We start from the raw sequence: 24702 nt of genomic DNA, 5'->3' as shown, positions 1-24702 counted from the left end.
AATGATGTCTGAGTGTTGGAGTGTGTCCTGGTTATCTGTAATGATGTCTGAGTGTTGGAGTGTGCCCCTGACTATCTGTAATGATGTCTGAGTGTTGTAGTGTGTCCTGGTTATCTGTAATGATGTCTGAGTGTTGGAGTGTGCCCTGGTTATCTGTAAATGATGTCTGAGTGTTGGAGTGTGCCCCTGGCTATCTGTAATGATGTCTGAGTGTTGGAGTGTGCCCCTGACTATCTGTAAATGATGTCTGAGTGTTGGAGTGTGCCCCTGGTTATCTGTAATGATGTCTGAGTGTTGGAGTGTCCTGGTTATCTGTAATGATGTCTGAGTGTTGGAGTGCCCTGGTTATCTGTAATGATGTCTGAGTGTTGGAGTGTGCCCCTGGCTATCTGTAATGATGTCTGAGTGTTGTAGTGTGCCCCTGGCTATCTGTAATGATGTCTGAGTGTTGGAGTGTCCTGGTTATCTGTAATGATGTCTGAGTGTTGGAGTGTGCCCCTGGCTATCTGTAATGATGTCTGAGTGTTGGAGTGTGCCCCTGACTATCTGTAAATGATGTCTGAGTGTTGGAGTGTGCCCCTGGTTATCTGTAAATGATGTCTGAGTGTTGGAGTGTCCTGGTTATCTGTAATGATGTCTGAGTGTTGGAGTGCCCTGGTTATCTGTAATGATGTCTGAGTGTTGGAGTGTGCCCCTGGCTATCTGTAATGATGTCTGAGTGTTGGAGTGTCCTGGTTATCTGTAATGATGTCTGAGTGTTGGAGTGTGCCCCTGGCTATCTGTAATGATGTCTGAGTGTTGTAGTGTGTCCCTGGCTATCTGTAAATGCTGTCTGAGTGTTGGAGTGTCCTGGTTATCTGTAATGATGTCTGAGTGTTGGAGTGTGCCCCTGGCTATCTGTAAATGATGTCTGAGTGTTGGAGTGTGCCCCTGGCTATCTGTAAATGATGTCTGAGTGTTGGAGTGTGCCCCTGGTTATCTGTAATGATGTCTGAGTGTTGGAGTGCCCTGGTTATCTGTAAATAACAAAACAAGAAAATGGTGCCATCTGGTTTCCTTTTGTTTTACTTTTGATACTTAAGCATATTTAAAACCAAATACTTTTAGATTTTTACTCAAGTAGTATTTTACTGTGTGACTTTTCACTTTTACTTCAGTCCTTTTCTATTAAAGTACATTTATTTTTACTCAAGTATGACTATTGGGTATATCTTCCACCACTGAAGACATCAAAGCGGTATGTATTACAATCCTCAATGGCTCATCTTTCAAAATATACGGAGTCCTCTCTTAATTTACAGCATTTCCCCCTCACACAACAAAACAATTAGCAGAACTTCCTGTGGTGTGAGGTGCTCAAGTTTAGAACGACCAGAACCCCATACAGAGCTGTGAAGCTGCGTTCTGACGTCATGCTATTATGTACTCAACTACGTTCCGACTTCGGAGCTCATTAGTGCCCAAATCTACCATGTTAAACGGGCATATGGGTAGGAGTGTAAAGGGCTACACTCCTCAGTGCTTGGCTGATACCCTGTATTTGTCGTCATACATACGATGAGGAGACAGAGCTGGTTTCAAGTGCAGGGCGCAGCAGGTGTTTATTTGTAAAGGACCACAGCAGGAGGCAGGTAACTGGGTCCAGGGGCAGGCAGAAGGTCATACACAGGAGGAGGCAGGTAACTGGGTCCAGGGGCAGGCAGAAGGTCATACACAGGAGGAGGCAGGTAACTGGGTCCAGGGGCAGGCAGAAGGTCATACACAGGAGGAGGCAGGTAGCTGGGTCCAGGGGCAGGCAGAAGGTCATACACAGGAGGAGGCAGGTAACTGGGTCCAGGGGCAGGCAGAAGGTCATACACAGGAGGAGGCAGGTAGCTGGGTCCAGGGGCAGGCAGAAGGTCATACACAGGAGGAGGCAGGTAACTGGGTCCAGGGGCAGGCAGAAGGTCATACACAGGAGGAGGCAGGTAACTGGGTCCAGGGGCAGGCAGAAGGTCATACACAGGAGGAGGCAGGTAACTGGGTCCAGGGACAGGCAGAAGGTCATACACAGGAGGAGGCAGGTAGCTGGGTCCAGGGGCAGGCAGAAGGTCATACACAGGAGCAGGCAGGTAACTGGGTCCAGGGGCAGGCAGAAGGTCATACACAGTAGGAGGCAGGTAGCTGGGTCCAGGGACAGGCAGCAGGTCATACACAGGAGGAGGCAGGTAGCTGGGTCCAGGGGCAGGCAGAAGGTCATACACAGGAGGAGGCAGGTACCTGGGTCCAGGGGCAGGCAGAAGGTCATACACAGGAGGAGGCAGGTAGCTGGGTCCAGGGGCAGGCAGAAGGCCATACACAGGAGGAGGCAGGTAGCTGGGTCCAGGGGCAGGCAGAAGGTCATACACAGGAGGAGGCAGGTAGCTGGGTCCAGGGGCAGGCAGAAGGTCATACACAGGAGGAGGCAGGTAGCTGGGTCCAGGGGCAGGCAGAAGGTCATACACAGGAGGAGGCATGTAACTGGGTCCAGGGGCAGGCAGAAAGGCATACACAGGGGGTCCAAAAAGGCAACAATACAGGCAGGGAAAAGGCTAGTAATGTAGTAAGGGAGATCAGGCAATAGGCTGATAACAGGAAATCCGATAGGTTAAAGTAAAGGCAGGGAATAGGCAAAAAGCATTGTTAGTGAGGATGGCCAAAACTATCATACACAGCAGGAATAATACAGGAAAACCAGAGCTAGAAGTGTGTAACAAAACAATCAATACCTCACAATGATGAGGGTGTTAAGAACTGAACTAAATAGTGTGTGATACTGACATACAGGTGTGTGAACAGGTGATCAGACTTCAGGTGAGTGGGATCTGGAGAGTGAGCTGCGTTCAAGGGATCCATGTGTTTTGAGGGTGTGAGTTGGAAGCAGACGTTACATTTGTCTGTCCAACTTAGTGTTGAGCCATCTCTGATCAGCAAGGGTAAAGGGTTTGCTGAAAACGGTCCACTTCTGAGAACTTTAGAAAACTGAATGTGTGAATATTAATACGTGAAGTCTCATGTCATCCTCTTTGTTTATCCCTGTGTAACAGGATGTTAACAAAGCAGAGAGACAGGACCACATTTTTCTCCTGATTTAGACACTTTACTAATGGATGGAAAACAGAATGAGTCACACACCGTCTTTCTTTCCTCAAGAGCATGAGGTCGGCATCGTGCCTCCTCAAAAAGCAGAAAGAGAGGGCAGGCAGCAACCTCTGCATCAGCCAATTTGCACCTTATCTCATCTAAATGCAGAAGCCAGGATCACGACTGCACTGCCCGCAGCCATAGAGTCAGAGGAAGGCTTCCAATGCTGCTAGAACTCTAGAAGTAGAATTAGAATCATTCTGATCTCTGTTTGGAACACTGGGCTATTATTGTGTTCCGTTTTGTCATGCTAATGAGGGTCTTATCTAATGTGAATAGAACTGCTGTGAGTGTTTATTTTCCATAAAAAGCTGTTGCATCTAGGGACACTAAGAGAAGCCTGTTCTGTGTCTTCCTGTGGCGGCCTGTGTCTGTCTGCATCAAAGTCATCGCATCAACAAAAGGGACAAAACAGTTGAAATTGAGGAGAATAACTGAAGTGATGATTAGCATATTGTTGTTGTGTTCTAGAACAAAGAGAGTTTTGCAGTATGGAACACTGTTTCACTGGGCTGTTGTGTATATTGATTAATGCCTGGATATGATCATCCATTTGTTTTGAATTAGTTATATGTGTTGTTTTTCTGAGATAATAATATATATATATATATATATATATAATGACGCTAAAGCTAGGCAGCTAGCAGTGATGTCATCATCATCTATTCTCCACACAGCGCCGTTTAAAAAACGTACTGCTGAATGGATTTCTGTTTAGTCTAAAGAAGTGCAGATCATTTGACATACATTAGGGGGTCCACTCTGACCAGGTGATTGTTCCACACAAGGAATGCAAAGGAAATAGTCCAAACTATTCACCATATCATGAATATTTTATTGACTGCAATTTAAAAACTCCTTGTTGGGACTATGACGGAGTTGGATATACTTTTTTTTGTGTGCAAAACTGTGATTATAAATTCAGCAGCTGAGCAATTAGCTGGCGGTTCTGCCAGTCTGGAAGAGCGTAGAACAGAAAGATGCTTCTCAATGTGTTCTGGACACAAAGAGAGAGGAGGGACTACTCTAATTTCCTCTTAATATAGCCCGTGATTGAAACAACTGCCACACAGGAAATGCAAATGTGACAGAAATGATTGGCTGAGACTGTGTCGTATCTCTTCCTCTCTCTTCTCTAAGCTATACTTGAGTGTCAGGGAGTTATTTAGCCTTGGACAGCAGAAACACTTGAGAATAAGTGGACTGGAAAATATGCATAGCTGCATAACACACTACGGGTACTTCCCAAATGGCTCCCTATTCCCTATGTAGTGCACTAGCCCTAGGGCGCTTTGGTCAAAAGAAGTGCACTACACTGAGTTTACAAAACATTAAGAACACCTGCTATTTTCATGACGTAGACTGACCAGGTGAATCCAGGTGACAACTATGATCCCTTATTGATGTCACTTATTAAATCCACTTCAAATCAGTGTAGATGAAGGGGGAGGAGACGGGTTAAAGAAGGATTTTTAAGCCTTGAGACATGGATTGTGTATGTGTGCCATTCAGAAGGTGAAGGGCCAAGACAAAACATTTAAGTGCCTTTGAACGGGGTATGGTAGTAGGTGCCAGGCGCACCGATTCATGTTAAGAACTGCAACGCTGCTGGGTTTTTCACACTCAACCGTTTCCTGTTTGTATCAAGAATGGTCCACCACCCAAAGGACATCCAGCCAACTTGACACAACCGTGGGAAGCATTGGAGTCGACATGGGCCAGCGTCCCTGTCGAAACGCTTTCGACACCTTGCAGAGTCCGATGCCACAACGAATTGAGGCTGTTCTGAGGGGCAAAATGGGAGCGCAACTCAATATCAGGAAGGTGTTCCTACTGTTATGTCCACTCCGTGTCTATAGGGGAAGAGGAAGTCATTTAGAACGCATCATTAAGCTATTAACAGACAGGGGGTGTCTTCCATAGATACTGTTAGTATTCCAAATGCTGTGGTTGCCTTGGCAACATCTCAGTTAAGTAGTAGGTTGACAGATAATGTACAGGATCTCTATTGTAAATAGCGATCAGGATTCCATTGATGAAAGAAATATCACAATGGTAGTTGTAGTAGGGGGCTCATTCATTTTCATCCATAATATACCGTCGCAAATTCAATATTACAATGGTAGTTGTAGTAGGGGGTTCATTCATTTTCATCCATAATATTCCGTCGCAAATTCAATATCACAATGGTAGTTGTAGTAGGGGGTTCATTCATTTTCATCCATAATATACCGTCGCAAATTCAATATCACAATGGTAGTTGTAGTAGTGGTTCATTCATTTTCATCGATAATATTCCGTCGCAAATTCAATATCACAATGGTAGTTGTAGTAGGGGGTTCATTCATTTTCATCCATAATATACCGTCGCAAATTCAATATCACAATGGTAGTTGTAGTAGTGGTTCATTCATTTTCATCGATAATATTCCGTCGCAAATTCAATATCACAATGGTAGTTGTAGTAGGGGGTTCATTCATTTTCATCGATAATATTCCGTCGCAAATTCAATATCACAATGGTAGTTGTAGTAGGGGGTTCATTAATTTTCATCCATAATATTCCGTCGCAAATTCAATATCACATTAATAACATTTACACGGAACGCATTCAAATATTGCATTTTTCTATACACTGTAAACTCCATTACAGTTCAACACCATTCTTTGTCATGCTAATGCTCCTGTAATGGAACAAACGTGGGTTATATTTGATTAACCAGGTCAGACTTAACGTGTCTCTAATTCAATCACAAACACAGCTCAGCGGAGACCGAATAGGAACGTAAGTGTACGATTTGCATAATTGTTCATATTAATGTTTGCGTTAATTGCATGAGTCTCATTGGCCTTTCCTGTGGATGGCGCTTTACTAGAATATCTCTACATGTCAGCTAGTTAGCTGGGGTTACGGCTGAACATGGGTTATTAGGTACATATCAACATCAGTCAGATAGTTAGCTGGGGTTACGGCTGAGTATGGGTTATGTACGGATCAACATCAGTCAGATAGTTAGCTGGGGTTACGGCTGAACATGGGTTATGTACATACCAACATCAGTCAGCTAGTTAGCTGGGGTTACGGCTGAACATGGGTTATTAGGTACATATCAACATCAGTCAGATAGTTAGCTGGGGTTACGGCTGAACATGGGTTATTAGGTACATATCAACATCAGTCAGATAGTTAGCTGGGGTTACGGCTGAACATGGGTTATGTACATACCAACATCAGTCAGCTAGTTAGCTGGGGTTACGGCTGAACATGGGTTATTAGGTACATATCAACATCAGTCAGATAGTTAGCTGGGGTTACGGCTGAACATGGGTTATTAGGTACATATCAACATCAGTCAGATAGTTAGCTGGGGTTACGGCTGAGCATGGGTTATGTACATACCAACATCAGTCAGCTAGTTAGCTGGGGTTACGGCTGAGTAATGGTTATGTACGTACCAACATCAGTCAGATAGTTAGCTGGGGTTACGGCTGAGTAATGGTTATGTACGTACCAACATCAGTCAGCTAGTTAGCTGGGGTTACGGCTGAGTAATGGTTATGTACGTACCAACATCAGTCAGCTAGTTAGCTGGGGTTACGGCTGAGTAATGGTTATGTACATACCAACATCAGTCAGATAGTTAGCTGGGGTTACGGCTGAACATGGGTTATGTACATATCAACATCAGTCAGATAGTTAGCTGGGGTTACGGCTAAACATGGGTTATGTACGTATCAACATCAGTCAGCTAGTTAGCTGGGGTTACGGCTAAACATGGGTTATGTACGTATCAACATCAGTCAGCTAGTTAGCTGGGGTTACGGCTAAACATGGGTTATGTACGTATCAACATCAGTCAGATAGTTAGCTGGGGTTACGGCTAAACATGGGTTATGTACGTATCAACATCAGTCAGCTAGTTAGCTGGGGTTACGGCTAAACATGGGTTATGTACGTATCAACATCAGTCAGCTAGTTAGCTGGGGTTACGGCTAAACATGGGTTATGTACGTATCAACATCAGTCAGATAGTTAGCTGGGGTTACGGCTGAGTAATGGTTAAGTACGTATCAACATCAGTCAGCTAGTTAGCTGGGGTTACGGCTAAACATGGGTTATGTACGTATCAACATCAGTCAGCTAGTTAGCTGGGGTTACGGCTAAACGTGGGTTATGTACGTATCAACATCAGTCAGATAGTTAGCTGGGGTTACGGCTAAACGTGGGTTATGTACGTATCAACATCAGTCAGCTAGTTAGCTGGGGTTACGGCTGAACATGGGTTATGTACGTATCAACATCAGTCAGCTAGTTAGCTGGGGTTACGGCTGAGTAATGGTTATGTACGTATCAACATCAGTCAGATAGTTAGCTGGGGTTACGGCTAAACATGGGTTATGTACATACCAACATCAGTCAGATAGTTAGCTGGGGTTACGGCTGAGTAATGGTTATGTACGTATCAACATCAGTCAGATAGTTAGCTGGGGTTACGGCTAAACATGGGTTATGTACGGATCAACATCAGTCAGCTAGTTAGCTGGGGTTACGGCTAAACATGGGTTATGTACGGATCAACATCAGTCAGCTAGTTAGCTGGGGTTACGGCTGAGTAATGGTTATGTACGTATCAACATCAGTCAGATAGTTAGCTGGGGTTACGGCTGAACATGGGTTATGTACATATCAACATCAGTCAGATAGTTAGCTGGGGTTACGGCTGAGTAATGGTTATGTACATACCAACATCAGTCAGCTAGTTAGCTGGGGTATGGGATAAACATGGGTTATGTATGTATCAACATCAGTCAGATAGTTAGCTGGGGTTACGGCTGAACATGGGTTATTAGGTACATATCAACATCAGTCAGATAGTTAGCTGGGGTTACGGCTGAACATGGGTTATTAGGTACATATCAACATCAGTCAGATAGTTAGCTGGGGTTACGGCTGAACATGGGTTATGTATATATCTATGCATTCTAGAATGCATGGCCAATATCCCATACTAACACACAACTTAGAATGCATGGCCAATAGCCCATACTAACACACAACTTAGAATGCATGGCCAATATCCCATACTAACACACAACTTAGAATGGCCAATATCCCATACTAACACACAACTTAGAGTGCATGGCCAATATCCCATACTAACACACAACTTAGAGTGCATGGCCAATATCCCATACTAACACACAACTTAGAATGCATGGCCAATATCCCATACTAACACACAACTTAGAATGCATGGCCAATATCCCATACTAACACACAACTTAGAGTGCATGGCCAATATCCCATACTAACACACAACTTAGAATGCATGGCCAATATCCCATACTAACACACAACTTAGAATGCATGGCCAATATCCCATACTAACACACAACTTAGAATACATGGCCAATATCCCATACTAACACACAACTTAGAATGCATGGCCAATATCCAACACATTGCTTCATTGTAAGTGTTATGCTAGAGGGGATATTGGACGGTATATTGGAATAGAGGAATGGCTTGTTGCCCCTTTAGTGTAATGTAGTGGCCACTCTCATTGATAGATAGCTTTGGTCTCACATTAACACAGGAGATACAGCATTACAGTAGTGTGATATTGGTACTGTGTGATGGTACAGTCCAGTGTGATATTGGTACTGTGTGATGGTACAGTCCAGTCTAGTGTGAAAATTAGTACTGTGTGATGGTACAGTTCAGTCCAGTGTGATATTGGACCTGTGTGATGGTACAGTCCAGTGTAATATTGGTACTGTGTGATGGTACAGTCCAGTGTGATATTGGTACTGTGTGATGGTACAGTCCAGTGTGATATTGGTACTGTGTGATGGTACAGTCCAGTGTGATATTGGTACTGTGTGATGGTACAGTTCAGTGCGTGCCTAGTGTCCTAGTATTCAGGCTTAGAGATATGTGTTTTCAATGAGTCCCCCACAGGGAACGGTACGACTTTCAATTCAAATACTGCCATCACTACCGAGATGAAATCAGTGTAAATTACTACCCCCAACGCAAGATTTATGTGTCCTGTCACTGTTCAGTTTTTACCTAGAGACAAATTGGAAATGCATGGAAAAAAACTATTTTTCTTACATTAGCATAAATACATCTCCGTCTGGAAACTGGAAGTGACTTGTACCAAACAACATTTAGTTCCACCCCACCAGACTCGTTATGACGGATTATTTTATTGGAAGTGAGAGATCCGTGAACTCATCGGCCCCTAAACGACGATGAATAGGAATAAAAATGGGTCTAATGCAGATTGACAGGTTTCAGATGTAATGGTTAAAATAGATGGTGGTTTATCTTGCTAGATGTAAACAGTACGGACAGACTAATCAGTCATTACTATTGAATCTTGATTGGTACATTGATAATAAACTGTTCCTTGTCTTTGTTCCAACTGACAGTCATTATAATAAACTGTTCCTTGTCTTTGTTCCAACTGACTGTCATTATAATAAACTGTTCCTTGTCTTTGTTCCAACTGACTGTCATTATAATAAACTGTTCCTTGTCTTTGTTCCAACTGACTGTCATTATAATAAACTGTTCCTTGTCTTTGTTCCAACTGACAGTCATTATAATAAACTGTTCCTTGTCTTTGTTCCAACTGACAGAGTCATTATAATAAACTGTTCCTTGTCTTTGTTCCAACTGAGAGAGTCATTATAATAAACTGCTCATTGTCTTTGTTCTAGCTGACAGTCATTATAATAAACTGTTCCTTGTCTTTGTTCCAACTGAGAGAGGCATTATAATAAACTGTTCCTTGTCTTTGTTCCAGCTGACAGAGTCATTATAATAAACTGTTCCTTGTCTTTGTTCCAACTGACTGTCATTATAATAAACTGTTCCTTGTCTTTGTTCCAACTGACAGTCATTATAATAAACTGTTCCTTGTCTTTGTTCCAACTGACAGTCATTATAATAAACTGTTCCTTGTCTTTGTTCCAACTGACAGAGTCATTATAATAAACTGTTCCTTGTCTTGGTTCCAACTGACAGTCATTACAATAAACTATTCCTTGTCTTTGTTCCAGCTGACTGTCATTAGCCCATGCAACTGTTCTCATACTCAGATAAGATCAGAAGTAAAGTCATTTTGGGTGGTTAAATTAGTCACAGTGTAATTACAAGGTATTGTAATCTTTCACTATCTTTACAACACAATAAAGATCTTACCATGTTCCATTTGGGGAAGAGGAAGTCCGTTCCAACGTACTCAAAGAAGTGAGCGAAGCCTTCCTTCAGCCAGACATCCTCCCACCACACGGGGGTTACCAGGTCACCAAACCACTGCAGCAAGAGAAGAAGAAAACAGAGTTCCATTTAGCTTAGTCCCACCACACGGGGGTTACCAGGTCACCAAACCACTGCAGCAAGAGAAGAAGAAAACAGAGTTCCATTTAGCTTAGTCCCACCACACGGGGGTTACCAGGTCACCAAACCACTGCAGCAAGAGAAGAAGAAAACAGCTGAGTCCCACTGAGCTTAGTCCCACCACACGGTGTGTGACTGTCAACACAACCAACAGCTGAGTTCCACTGAGCTTAGTCCCTTATGTGACTGTCAACACAACCAACGGCTGAGTTCAACTGAGCTTAGTCCCTCGTGTGACTGTCAACACAACCAACAGCTGAGTTCCACTGAGCTTAGTTCCTCGTGTGACTGTCAACACAACCAACAGCTGAGTTCCACTGAGCTTAGTCCCTTATGTGACTGTCAACACAACCAACAGCTGAGTCCCACTGAGCTTAGTCCCTTATGTGACTGTCAACACAACCAACAGCTGAGTTCAACTGAGCTTAGTCCCTTATGTCACTGTCAACACAACCAACAGCTGAGTTCCATTGAGCTTAGTTCCTCGTGTGACTGTCAACACAACCAACAGCTGAGTTCCACTGAGCTTAGTCCCTCGTGTGACTGTCAACACAACCAACAGCTGAGTCCCACTGAGCTTAGTCCCGTGTGTGACTGTCAACACAACCAACAGCTGAGTCCCACTGAGCTTAGTTCCTCGTGTGACTGTCAACACAACCAACAGCTGAGTTCCACTGAGCTTAGTCCCTCGTGTGACTGTCAACACAACCAACAGCTGAGTTCAACTGAGCTTAGTTCCTCGTGTGACTGTCAACACAACCAACAGCTGAGTTCAACTGAGCTTAGTTCCTCGTGTGACTGTGAACACAACCAACAGCTGAGTTCCACTGAGCTTAGTCCCTTACGTGACTGTCAACACAACCAACAGCTGAGTCCCACTGAGCTTAGTCCCTCGTGTGATTGTCAACACAACCAACAGCTGAGTTCCACTGAGCTTAGTCCCTTACGTGACTGTCAACACAACCAACAGCTGAGTCCCACTGAGCTTAGTTCCTCGTGTGACTGTCAACACAACCAACAGCTGAGTCCCACTGAGCTTAGTCCCTCGTGTGACTGTCAACACAACCAACAGCTGAGTTCCACTGAGCTTAGTCCCTTACGTGACTGTCAACACAACCAACAGCTGAGTCCCACTGAGCTTAGTTCCTCGTGTGACTGTCAACACAACCAACAGCTGAGTCCCACTGAGCTTAGTCCCTCGTGTGACTGTCAACACAACCAACAGCTGAGTTCCACTGAGCTTAGTCCCTTACGTGACTGTCAACACAACCAACAGCTGAGTCCCACTGAGCTTAGTTCCTCGTGTGACTGTCAACACAACCAACAGCTGAGTCCCACTGAGCTTAGTCCCTCGTGTGACTGTCAACACAACCAACAGCTGAGTTCCACTGAGCTTAGTCCCTTACGTGACTGTCAACACAACCAACAGCTGAGTCCCACTGAGCTTAGTTCCTCGTGTGACTGTCAACACAACCAACAGCCGAGTCCCACTGAGCTTAGTCCCTTGTGTGACTGTTAACACAACCAACAGCTGAGTTCCACTGAGCTTAGTTCCTTGTGTGACTGTCAACACAACCAACAGCTGAGTCCCACTGAGCTTAGTTCCTCGTGTAACTTTTTTAAATTTTTAAATACAGTATTTATACACTATCGTTCAAAAGTTTGGAGTCCCTTAGAAATCTCCTTGTTTTTTAAATAAAAGCTATTTTTTTTTGTCCATTAAAATAATATCACATTGATCAGAAATACAGTGTAGACATTGTTAATGTTGTAAATGACTATTGTAGCTGGAAACGGCAGATTTTTTATGGAATATCTACATAGGCGTACAGAGGCCATTATTAGCAACCATCCGTCCTCAACTGGCAGCTTCATTAAATAGTACCCGCAAAACACCAGTCTCAACGTCAACAGTGAAGAGGCGACTCTGGGATGCTGGCCTTCTAGGCAGAGTTGCAAAGAAGAAGCCATATCTCAGACTGGCCAATAAAAATAAAAGATTGAGATGGGCAAAAGAACACAGACACTGGACAGAGGAACTCTGCCTAGAAGGCCAGCATCCTGGAGTCACCTCTTCACTGTTGATGTTGAGACTGGTGTTTTGCGGATACTATGTAATGAAGCTGCCAGTTGAGGAATGATGGTTGCTGATACTGGCCTCTGTGGGACAGACAGTTTGACTACAACACTAGTATGTAGGAAACTAGAAGCAGGGTATTGTGGGACAGACAGTACCACTACAACACTAGTATGTAGGAAACTAGAAGCAGGGTATTGTGGGACAGACAGTTTGACTACAACACTAGTATGTAGGAAACTAGAAGCAGGGTATTGTGGGACAGACAGTACCACTACAACACTAGTATGTAGGAAACTAGAAGCAGGGTATTGTGGGACAGACAGTACCACTACAACACTAGTATGTAGGAAACTAGAAGCAGGGTATTGTGGGACAGACAGTACCACTACAACACTAGTATGTAGGAAACTAGAAGCAGGGTATTGTGGGACAGACAGTACCACTACAACACTAGTATGTAGGAAACTAGAAGCAGGGTATTGTGGGACAGACAGTTTGACTACAACACTAGTATGTAGGAAACTAGAAGCAGGGTATTGTGGGACAGACAGTACCACTACAACACTAGTCTGTAGGAAACTAGAAGCAGGGTATTGTGGGACAGACAGTACGACTACACCACTAGTATGTAGGAAACTAGAAGCAGGGTATTGTGGGACAGACAGTACCACTACAACACTAGTATGTAGGAAACTAGAAGCAGGGTATTGTGGGACAGACAGTACCACTACAACACTAGTATGTAGGAAACTAGAAGCAGGGTATTGTGGGACAGACAGTACGACTACACCACTAGTATGTAGGAAACTAGAAGCAGGGTATTGTGGGACAGACAGTTTGACTACAACACTAGTATGTAGGAAACTAGAAGCAGGGTATTGTGGGACAGACAGTACCACTACAACACTAGTATGTAGGAAACTAGAAGCAGGGTATTGTGGGGCAGACAGTACCACTACAACACTAGTATGTAGGAAACTAGAAGCAGGGTATTGTGGGGCAGACAGTACCACTACAACACTAGTATGTAGGAAACTAGAAGCAGGGTATTGTGGGACAGACAGTACCACTACAACACTAGTATGTAGGAAACTAGAAGCAGGGTATTGTGGGACAGACAGTACCACTACAACACTAGTATGTAGGAAACTAGAAGCAGGGTATTGTGGGACAGACAGTTTGACTACAACACTAGTATGTAGGAAACTAGAAGCAGGGTATTGTGGGACAGACAGTACCACTACAACACTAGTCTGTAGGAAACTAGAAGCAGGGTATTGTGGGACAGACAGTACGACTACACCACTAGTATGTAGGAAACTAGAAGCAGGGTATTGTGGGACAGACAGTACCACTACAACACTAGTATGTAGGAAACTAGAAGCAGGGTATTGTGGGACAGACAGTACCACTACAACACTAGTATGTAGGAAACTAGAAGCAGGGTATTGTGGGACAGACAGTACGACTACACCACTAGTATGTAGGAAACTAGAAGCAGGGTATTGTGGGACAGACAGTTTGACTACAACACTAGTATGTAGGAAACTAGAAGCAGGGTATTGTGGGACAGACAGTACCACTACAACACTAGTATGTAGGAAACTAGAAGCAGGGTATTGTGGGGCAGACAGTACCACTACAACACTAGTATGTAGGAAACTAGAAGCAGGGTATTGTGGGGCAGACAGTACCACTACAACACTAGTATGTAGGAAACTAGAAGCAGGGTATTGTGGGACAGACAGTAACACTACAACACTAGTATGTAGGAAACTAGAAGCAGGGTATTGTGGGACAGACAGTACCACTACAACACTAGTATGTAGGAAACTAGAAGCAGGGTATTGTGGGACAGACAGTACGACTACAACACTAGTATGTAGGAAACTAGAAGCAGGGTATTGTGGGACAGACAGTACCACTACTACACTAGTATGTAGGAAACTAGAAGCAGGGTATTGTGGGACAGACAGTTTGACTACAACACTAGTATGTAGGAAACTAGAAGCAGGGTATTGTGGGACAGACAGTACTACTACAACACTAGTATGTAGGAAACTAGAAGCAGGGTATTGTGGGACAGACAGTACCACTACAACACTAGTATGTAGGAAACTAGAAGCAGGGTATTGTGGGACAGACAGTACCACTACAACACTAGTATGTAGGAAACTAGAAGCAGGGTATTGTGGGACAGACAGTACGACTACAACACTAGTATGTAGGAAACTAGAAGCAGGGTATTGTGGGACAGACAGTACCACTACAACACTAGTATGTAGGAAACTAGAAGCAGGGTATTGTGGGACAGACAGTACCACTACAACACTAGTATGTAGGAAACTAGAAGCAGGGTATTGTGGGACAGACAGTACCACTACAACACTAGTATGTAGGAAACTAGAAGCAGGGTATTGTGGGACAGACAGTACGACTACAACACTAGTATGTAGGAAACTAGAAGCAGGGTATTGTGGGACAGACAGTACCACTACAACACTAGTATGTAGGAAACTAGAAGCAGGGTATTGTGGGACAGACAGTACCACTACAACACTAGTATGTAGGAAACTAGAAGCAGGGTATTGTGGGACAGACAGTAACACTACAACACTAGTATGTAGGAAACTAGAAGCAGGGTATTGTGGGACAGACAGTACCACTACAACACTAGTATGTAGGAAACTAGAAGCAGGGTATTGTGGGACAGACAGTACGACTATAACACTAGTATGTAGGAAACTAGAAGCAGGGTATTGTGGGACAGACAGTACCACTACAACACTAGTATGTAGGAAACTAGAAGCAGGGTATTGTGGGACAGACAGTACCACTACAACACTAGTATGTAGGAAACTAGAAGCAGGGTATTGTGGGACAGACAGTACGACTAGAACACTAGTATGTAGGAAACTAGAAGCAGGGTATTGTGGGACAGACAGTACCACTACAACACTAGTATGTAGGAAACTAGAAGCAGGGTATTGTGGGACAGACAGTACCACTACAACACTAGTATGTAGGAAACTAGAAGCAGGGTATTGTGGGACAGACAGTAACACTACAACACTAGTATGTAGGAAACTAGAAGCAGGGTATTGTGGGACAGACAGTTTGACTACAACACTAGTATGTAGGAAACTAGAAGCAGGGTATTGTGGGACAGACAGTACGACTATAACACTAGTATGTAGGAAACTAGAAGCAGGGTATTGTGGGACAGACAGTACCACTACAACACTAGTATGTAGGAAACTAGAAGCAGGGTATTGTGGGACAGACAGTACCACTACAACACTAGTATGTAGGAAACTAGAAGCAGGGTATTGTGGGACAGACAGTAACACTACAACACTAGTATGTAGGAAACTAGAAGCAGGGTATTGTGGGACAGACAGTTTGACTACAACACTAGTATGTAGGAAACTAGAAGCAGGGTATTGTGGGACAGACAGTACCACTACAACACTAGTATGTAGGAAACTAGAAGCAGGGTATTGTGGGACAGACAGTACGACTACAACACTAGTATGTAGGAAACTAGAAGCAGGGTATTGTGGGACAGACAGTACGACTATAACACTAGTATGTAGGAAACTAGAAGCAGGGTATTGTGGGACAGACAGTACGACTATAACACTAGTATGTAGGAAACTAGAAGCAGGGTATTGTGGGACAGACAGTACGACTACAACACTAGTATGTAGGAAACTAGAAGCAGGGTATTGTGGGACAGACAGTACCACTACAACACTAGTATGTAGGAAACTAGAAGCAGGGTATTGTGGGACAGACAGTACCACTACAACACTAGTATGTAGGAAACTAGAAGCAGGGTATTGTGGGACAGACAGTACGACTAGAACACTAGTATGTAGGAAACTAGAAGCAGGGTATTGTGGGACAGACAGTAACACTATAACACTAGTATGTAGGAAACTAGAAGCAGGGTATTGTGGGACAGACAGTACGACTAGAACACTAGTATGTAGGAAACTAGAAGCAGGGTATTGTGGGACAGACAGTAACACTACAACACTAGTATGTAGGAAACTAGAAGCAGGGTATTGTGGGACAGACAGTACCACTACAACACTAGTATGTAGGAAACTAGAAGCAGGGTATTGTGGGACAGACAGTACGACTATAACACTAGTATGTAGGAAACTAGAAGCAGGGTATTGTGGGACAGACAGTACCACTACAACACTAGTATGTAGGAAACTAGAAGCAGGGTATTGTGGGACAGACAGTACCACTACAACACTAGTATGTAGGAAACTAGAAGCAGGGTATTGTGGGACAGACAGTACGACTAGAACACTAGTATGTAGGAAACTAGAAGCAGGGTATTGTGGGACAGACAGTACCACTACAACACTAGTATGTAGGAAACTAGAAGCAGGGTATTGTGGGACAGACAGTACCACTACAACACTAGTATGTAGGAAACTAGAAGCAGGGTATTGTGGGACAGACAGTAACACTACAACACTAGTATGTAGGAAACTAGAAGCAGGGTATTGTGGGACAGACAGTTTGACTACAACACTAGTATGTAGGAAACTAGAAGCAGGGTATTGTGGGACAGACAGTACGACTATAACACTAGTATGTAGGAAACTAGAAGCAGGGTATTGTGGGACAGACAGTACCACTACAACACTAGTATGTAGGAAACTAGAAGCAGGGTATTGTGGGACAGACAGTACCACTACAACACTAGTATGTAGGAAACTAGAAGCAGGGTATTGTGGGACAGACAGTAACACTACAACACTAGTATGTAGGAAACTAGAAGCAGGGTATTGTGGGACAGACAGTTTGACTACAACACTAGTATGTAGGAAACTAGAAGCAGGGTATTGTGGGACAGACAGTACCACTACAACACTAGTATGTAGGAAACTAGAAGCAGGGTATTGTGGGACAGACAGTACGACTACAACACTAGTATGTAGGAAACTAGAAGCAGGGTATTGTGGGACAGACAGTACGACTATAACACTAGTATGTAGGAAACTAGAAGCAGGGTATTGTGGGACAGACAGTACGACTATAACACTAGTATGTAGGAAACTAGAAGCAGGGTATTGTGGGACAGACAGTACGACTACAACACTAGTATGTAGGAAACTAGAAGCAGGGTATTGTGGGACAGACAGTACCACTACAACACTAGTATGTAGGAAACTAGAAGCAGGGTATTGTGGGACAGACAGTACCACTACAACACTAGTATGTAGGAAACTAGAAGCAGGGTATTGTGGGACAGACAGTACGACTAGAACACTAGTATGTAGGAAACTAGAAGCAGGGTATTGTGGGACAGACAGTAACACTATAACACTAGTATGTAGGAAACTAGAAGCAGGGTATTGTGGGACAGACAGTACGACTAGAACACTAGTATGTAGGAAACTAGAAGCAGGGTATTGTGGGACAGACAGTAACACTACAACACTAGTATGTAGGAAACTAGAAGCAGGGTATTGTGGGACAGACAGTAACACTACAACACTAGTATGTAGGAAACTAGAAGCAGGGTATTGTGGGACAGACAGTACCACTACAACACTAGTATGTAGGAAACTAGAAGCAGGGTATTGTGGGACAGACAGTACCACTACAACACTAGTATGTAGGAAACTAGAAGCAGGGTATTGTGGGACAGATAGTACGACTATAACACTAGTATGTAGGAAACTAGAAGCAGGGTATTGTGGGACAGACAGTACCACTACAACACTAGTATGTAGGAAACTAGAAGCAGGGTATTGTGGGACAGACAGTACCACTACAACACTAGTATGTAGGAAACTAGAAGCAGGGTATTGTGGGACAGACAGTAACACTACAACACTAGTATGTAGGAAACTAGAAGCAGGGTATTGTGGGACAGACAGTACCACTACAACACTAGTATGTAGGAAACTAGAAGCAGGGTATTGTGGGGCAGACAGTACCACTACAACACTAGTATGTAGGAAACTAGAAGCAGGGACTACAACACTAGTATGTAGGAAACTAGAAGCAGGGTATTGTGGGACAGACAGTATGACTACAACACTAGTATGTAGGAAACTAGAAGCAGGGTATTGTGGGACAGACAGTACCACTACAACACTAGTATGTAGGAAACTAGAAGCAGGGTATTGTGGGACAGACAGTACCACTATAACACTAGTATGTAGGAAACTAGAAGCAGGGTATTGTGGGACAGACAGTACCACTACAACACTAGTATGTAGGAAACTAGAAGCAGGGTATTGTGGGACAGACAGTACCACTACAACACTAGTATGTAGGAAACTAGAAGCAGGGTATTGTGGGACAGACAGTTTGTCTACAACACTAGTATGTAGGAAACTAGAAGCAGGGTATTGTGGGACAGACAGTACCACTACAACACTAGTATGTAGGAAACTAGAAGCAGGGACTACAACACTAGTATGTAGGAAACTAGAAGCAGGGTATTGTGGGACAGACAGTACCACTACAACACTAGTATGTAGGAAACTAGAAGCAGGGTATTGTGGGACAGACAGTACGACTACAACACTAGTATGTAGGAAACTAGAAGCAGGGTATTGTGGGACAGACAGTACCACTACAACACTAGTATGTAGGAAACTAGAAGCAGGGTATTGTGGGACAGACAGTACCACTACTACACTAGTATGTAGGAAACTAGAAGCAGGGTATTGTGGGGCAGACAGTACCACTACAACACTAGTATGTAGGAAACTAGAAGCAGGGTATTGTGGGACAGACAGTACCACTACAACACTAGTATGTAGGAAACTAGAAGCAGGGTATTGTGGGACAGACAGTACGACTATAACACTAGTATGTAGGAAACTAGAAGCAGGGTATTGTGGGACAGACAGTACGACTACAACACTAGTATGTAGGAAACTAGAAGCAGGGTATTGTGGGACAGACAGTACCACTACAACACTAGTATGTAGGAAACTAGAAGCAGGGTATTGTGGGGCAGACAGTACCACTACAACACTAGTATGTAGGAAACTAGAAGCAGGGTATTGTGGGACAGACAGTACCACTACAACACTAGTATGTAGGAAACTAGAAGCAGGGTATTGTGGGACAGACAGTACCACTACAACACTAGTATGTAGGAAACTAGAAGCAGGGTATTGTGGGACAGACAGTACGACTATAACACTAGTATGTAGGAAACTAGAAGCAGGGTATTGTGGGACAGACAGTAACACTACAACACTAGTATGTAGGAAACTAGAAGCAGGGTATTGTGGGACAGACAGTACCACTACAACACTAGTATGTAGGAAACTAGAAGCAGGGTATTGTGGGACAGACAGTACCACTACAACACTAGTATGTAGGAAACTAGAAGCAGGTTATTGTGGGACAGACAGTAACACTACAACACTAGTATGTAGGAAACTAGAAGCAGGGTATTGTGGGACAGACAGTACCACTACAACACTAGTATGTAGGAAACTAGAAGCAGGGTATTGTGGGACAGACAGTACCACTACTACACTAGTATGTAGGAAACTAGAAGCAGGGTATTGTGGGACAGACAGTACCACTACAACACTAGTATGTAGGAAACTAGAAGCAGGGTATTGTGGGACAGACAGTACCACTACAACACTAGTATGTAGGAAACTAGAAGCAGGGTATTGTGGGACAGACAGTAACACTACAACACTAGTATGTAGGAAACTAGAAGCAGGGTATTGTGGGACAGACAGTACGACTATAACACTAGTATGTAGGAAACTAGAAGCAGGTTATTGTGGGACAGACAGTACGACTATAACACTAGTATGTAGGAAACTAGAAGCAGGGTATTGTGGGACAGACAGTACCACTACAACACTAGTATGTAGGAAACTAGAAGCAGGGTATTGTGGGACAGACAGTAACACTACAACACTAGTATGTAGGAAACTAGAAGCAGGGTATTGTGGGACAGACAGTAACACTACAACACTAGTATGTAGGAAACTAGAAGCAGGGTATTGTGGGACAGACAGTACCACTACAACACTAGTATGTAGGAAACTAGAAGCAGGGTATTGTGGGACAGACAGTTTGACTACAACACTAGTATGTAGGAAACTAGAAGCAGGGTATTGTGGGACAGACAGTACCACTACAACACTAGTATGTAGGAAACTAGAAGCAGGGTATTGTGGGACAGACAGTACCACTACAACACTAGTATGTAGGAAACTAGAAGCAGGGTATTGTGGGACAGACAGTACCACTACTACACTAGTATGTAGGAAACTAGAAGCAGGGTATTGTGGGACAGACAGTACCACTACAACACTAGTATGTAGGAAACTAGAAGCAGGGTATTGTGGGACAGACAGTACCACTACAACACTAGTATGTAGGAAACTAGAAGCAGGGTATTGTGGGACAGACAGTACCACTACAACACTAGTATGTAGGAAACTAGAAGCAGGGTATTGTGGGACAGACAGTACCACTACAACACTAGTATGTAGGAAACTAGAAGCAGGGTATTGTGGGGCAGACAGTACCACTACAACACTAGTATGTAGGAAACTAGAAGCAGGGTATTGTGGGACAGACAGTACGACTATAACACTAGTATGTAGGAAACTAGAAGCAGGTTATTGTGGGACAGACAGTAACACTACAACACTAGTATGTAGGAAACTAGAAGCAGGGTATTGTGGGACAGACAGTACGACTATAACACTAGTATGTAGGAAACTAGAAGCAGGGTATTGTGGGACAGACAGTAACACTACAACACTAGTATGTAGGAAACTAGAAGCAGGGTATTGTGGGACAGACAGTACCACTACAACACTAGTATGTAGGAAACTAGAAGCAGGGTATTGTGGGACAGACAGTACCACTACAACACTAGTATGTAGGAAACTAGAAGCAGGGTATTGTGGGACAGACAGTACGACTACAACACTAGTATGTAGGAAACTAGAAGCAGGGTATTGTGGGACAGACAGTTTGACTACAACACTAGTATGTAGGAAACTAGAAGCAGGGTATTGTGGGACAGACAGTACGACTATAACACTAGTATGTAGGAAACTAGAAGCAGGGTATTGTGGGACAGACAGTAACACTACAACACTAGTATGTAGGAAACTAGAAGCAGGGACTACAACACTAGTATGTAGGAAACTAGAAGCAGGGTATTGTGGGACAGACAGTACGACTACAACACTAGTATGTAGGAAACTAGAAGCAGGGTATTGTGGGACAGACAGTACCACTACAACACTAGTATGTAGGAAACTAGAAGCAGGGTATTGTGGGACAGACAGTTTGACTACAACACTAGTATGTAGGAAACTAGAAGCAGGGTATTGTGGGACAGACAGTACGACTATAACACTAGTATGTAGGAAACTAGAAGCAGGGTATTGTGGGACAGACAGTACCACTACAACACTAGTATGTAGGAAACTAGAAGCAGGGTATTGTGGGACAGACAGTTTGACTACAACACTAGTATGTAGGAAACTAGAAGCAGGGTATTGTGGGACAGACAGTTTGACTACAACACTAGTATGTAGGAAACTAGAAGCAGGGTATTGTGGGACAGACAGTTTGACTACAACACTAGTATGTAGGAAACTAGAAGCAGGGTATTGTGGGACAGACAGTACGACTACAACACTAGTATGTAGGAAACTAGAAGCAGGGTATTGTGGGACAGACAGTACCACTAGAACACTAGTATGTAGGAAACTAGAAGCAGGGTATTGTGGGACAGACAGTAACACTACAACACTAGTATGTAGGAAACTAGAAGCAGGGTATTGTGGGACAGACAGTACGACTACAACACTAGTATGTAGGAAACTAGAAGCAGGGTATTGTGGGACAGACAGTACCACTACAACACTAGTATGTAGGAAACTAGAAGCAGGGTATTGTGGGACAGACAGTACCACTACAACACTAGTATGTAGGAAACTAGAAGCAGGGTATTGTGGGACAGACAGTAACACTACAACACTAGTATGTAGGAAACTAGAAGCAGGGACTACAACACTAGTATGTAGGAAACTAGAAGCAGGGTATTGTGGGACAGACAGTACCACTACAACACTAGTATGTAGGAAACTAGAAGCAGGGTATTGTGGGGCAGACAGTACCACTACAACACTAGTATGTAGGAAACTAGAAGCAGGGTATTGTGGGACAGACAGTACCACTACAACACTAGTATGTAGGAAACTAGAAGCAGGGTATTGTGGGACAGACAGTACCACTACAACACTAGTATGTAGGAAACTAGAAGCAGGGTATTGTGGGGCAGACAGTACCACTACAACACTAGTATGTAGGAAACTAGAAGCAGGGTATTGTGGGACAGACAGTACGACTATAACACTAGTATGTAGGAAACTAGAAGCAGGGTATTGTGGGACAGACAGTACGACTACAACACTAGTATGTAGGAAACTAGAAGTAGGGTATTGTGGGACAGACAGTACCACTACAACACTAGTATGTAGGAAACTAGAAGCAGGGTATTGTGGGACAGACAGTACCACTACAACACTAGTATGTAGGAAACTAGAAGCAGGGTATTGTGGGACAGACAGTACCACTACAACACTAGTATGTAGGAAACTAGAAGCAGGGTATTGTGGGACAGACAGTACCACTACTACACTAGTATGTAGGAAACTAGAAGCAGGGTATTGTGGGACAGACAGTACCAATTCAACACTAGTATGTAGGAAACTAGAAGCAGGGTATTGTGGGACAGACAGTAACACTACAACACTAGTATGTAGGAAACTAGAAGCAGGGTATTGTGGGACAGACAGTACCACTACAACACTAGTATGTAGGAAACTAGAAGCAGGGTATTGTGGGACAGACAGTAACACTACAACACTAGTATGTAGGAAACTAGAAGCAGGGTATTGTGGGACAGACAGTACGACTATAACACTAGTATGTAGGAAACTAGAAGCAGGGTATTGTGGGACAGACAGTACCACTACAACACTAGTATGTAGGAAACTAGAAGCAGGGTATTGTGGGACAGACAGTACGACTACAACACTAGTATGTAGGAAACTAGAAGCAGGGTATTGTGGGACAGACAGTACCACTACAACACTAGTATGTAGGAAACTAGAAGCAGGGTATTGTGGGACAGACAGTACGACTATAACACTAGTATGTAGGAAACTAGAAGCAGGGTATTGTGGGACAGACAGTACCACTACAACACTAGTATGTAGGAAACTAGAAGCAGGGTATTGTGGGACAGACAGTACGACTATAACACTAGTATGTAGGAAACTAGAAGCAGGGTATTGTGGGACAGACAGTACCACTACAACACTAGTATGTAGGAAACTAGAAGCAGGGTATTGTGGGACAGACAGTACGACTACAACACTAGTATGTAGGAAACTAGAAGCAGGGTATTGTGGGACAGACAGTACCACTACAACACTAGTATGTAGGAAACTAGAAGCAGGGTATTGTGGGACAGACAGAACGACTATAACACTAGTATGTAGGAAACTAGAAGCAGGGTATTGTGGGACAGACAGTACGACTACAACACTAGTATGTAGGAAACTAGAAGCAGGGTATTGTGGGACAGACAGTACCACTACAACACTAGTATGTAGGAAACTAGAAGCAGGGTATTGTGGGACAGACAGTACCACTACAACACTAGTATGTAGGAAACTAGAAGCAGGGTATTGTGGGACAGACAGTACCACTATAACACTAGTATGTAGGAAACTAGAAGCAGGGTATTGTGGGACAGACAGTACGACTACAACACTAGTATGTAGGAAACTAGAAGCAGGGTATTGTGGGACAGACAGAACGACTATAACACTAGTATGTAGGAAACTAGAAGCAGGGTATTGTGGGACAGACAGTACGACTACAACACTAGTATGTAGGAAACTAGAAGCAGGGTATTGTGGGACAGACAGTACGACTACAACACTAGTATGTAGGAAACTAGAAGCAGGGTATTGTGGGACAGACAGTACCACTACAA

At 43.6% G+C, this 24702-nt stretch overlaps 1 protein-coding gene across 1 annotated transcript in view; it reads right to left on the bottom strand.

Moving 5' to 3' along the window:
- Nucleotides 1-24702, bottom strand: part of LOC129864859 (thyrotropin-releasing hormone-degrading ectoenzyme-like) — a gene marked incomplete in the record, with an annotated part of 320531 nt that overhangs the window by 68053 nt on the left and 227776 nt on the right. Inside the window, 1 exon segment of the mRNA XM_055937145.1 lies at nucleotides 10376-10489. Within this exon segment, the coding sequence (XP_055793120.1) occupies nucleotides 10376-10489 (114 nt within the window).

Source organism: Salvelinus fontinalis, chromosome 11 (genome assembly GCF_029448725.1).
Source record: "Salvelinus fontinalis isolate EN_2023a chromosome 11, ASM2944872v1, whole genome shotgun sequence".
Taxonomy (NCBI): Eukaryota; Metazoa; Chordata; class Actinopteri; order Salmoniformes; family Salmonidae; genus Salvelinus; species Salvelinus fontinalis.
Note: the sequence above shows the minus strand (reverse complement) of the source record. Positions and strands in the feature narration are given on the sequence as shown.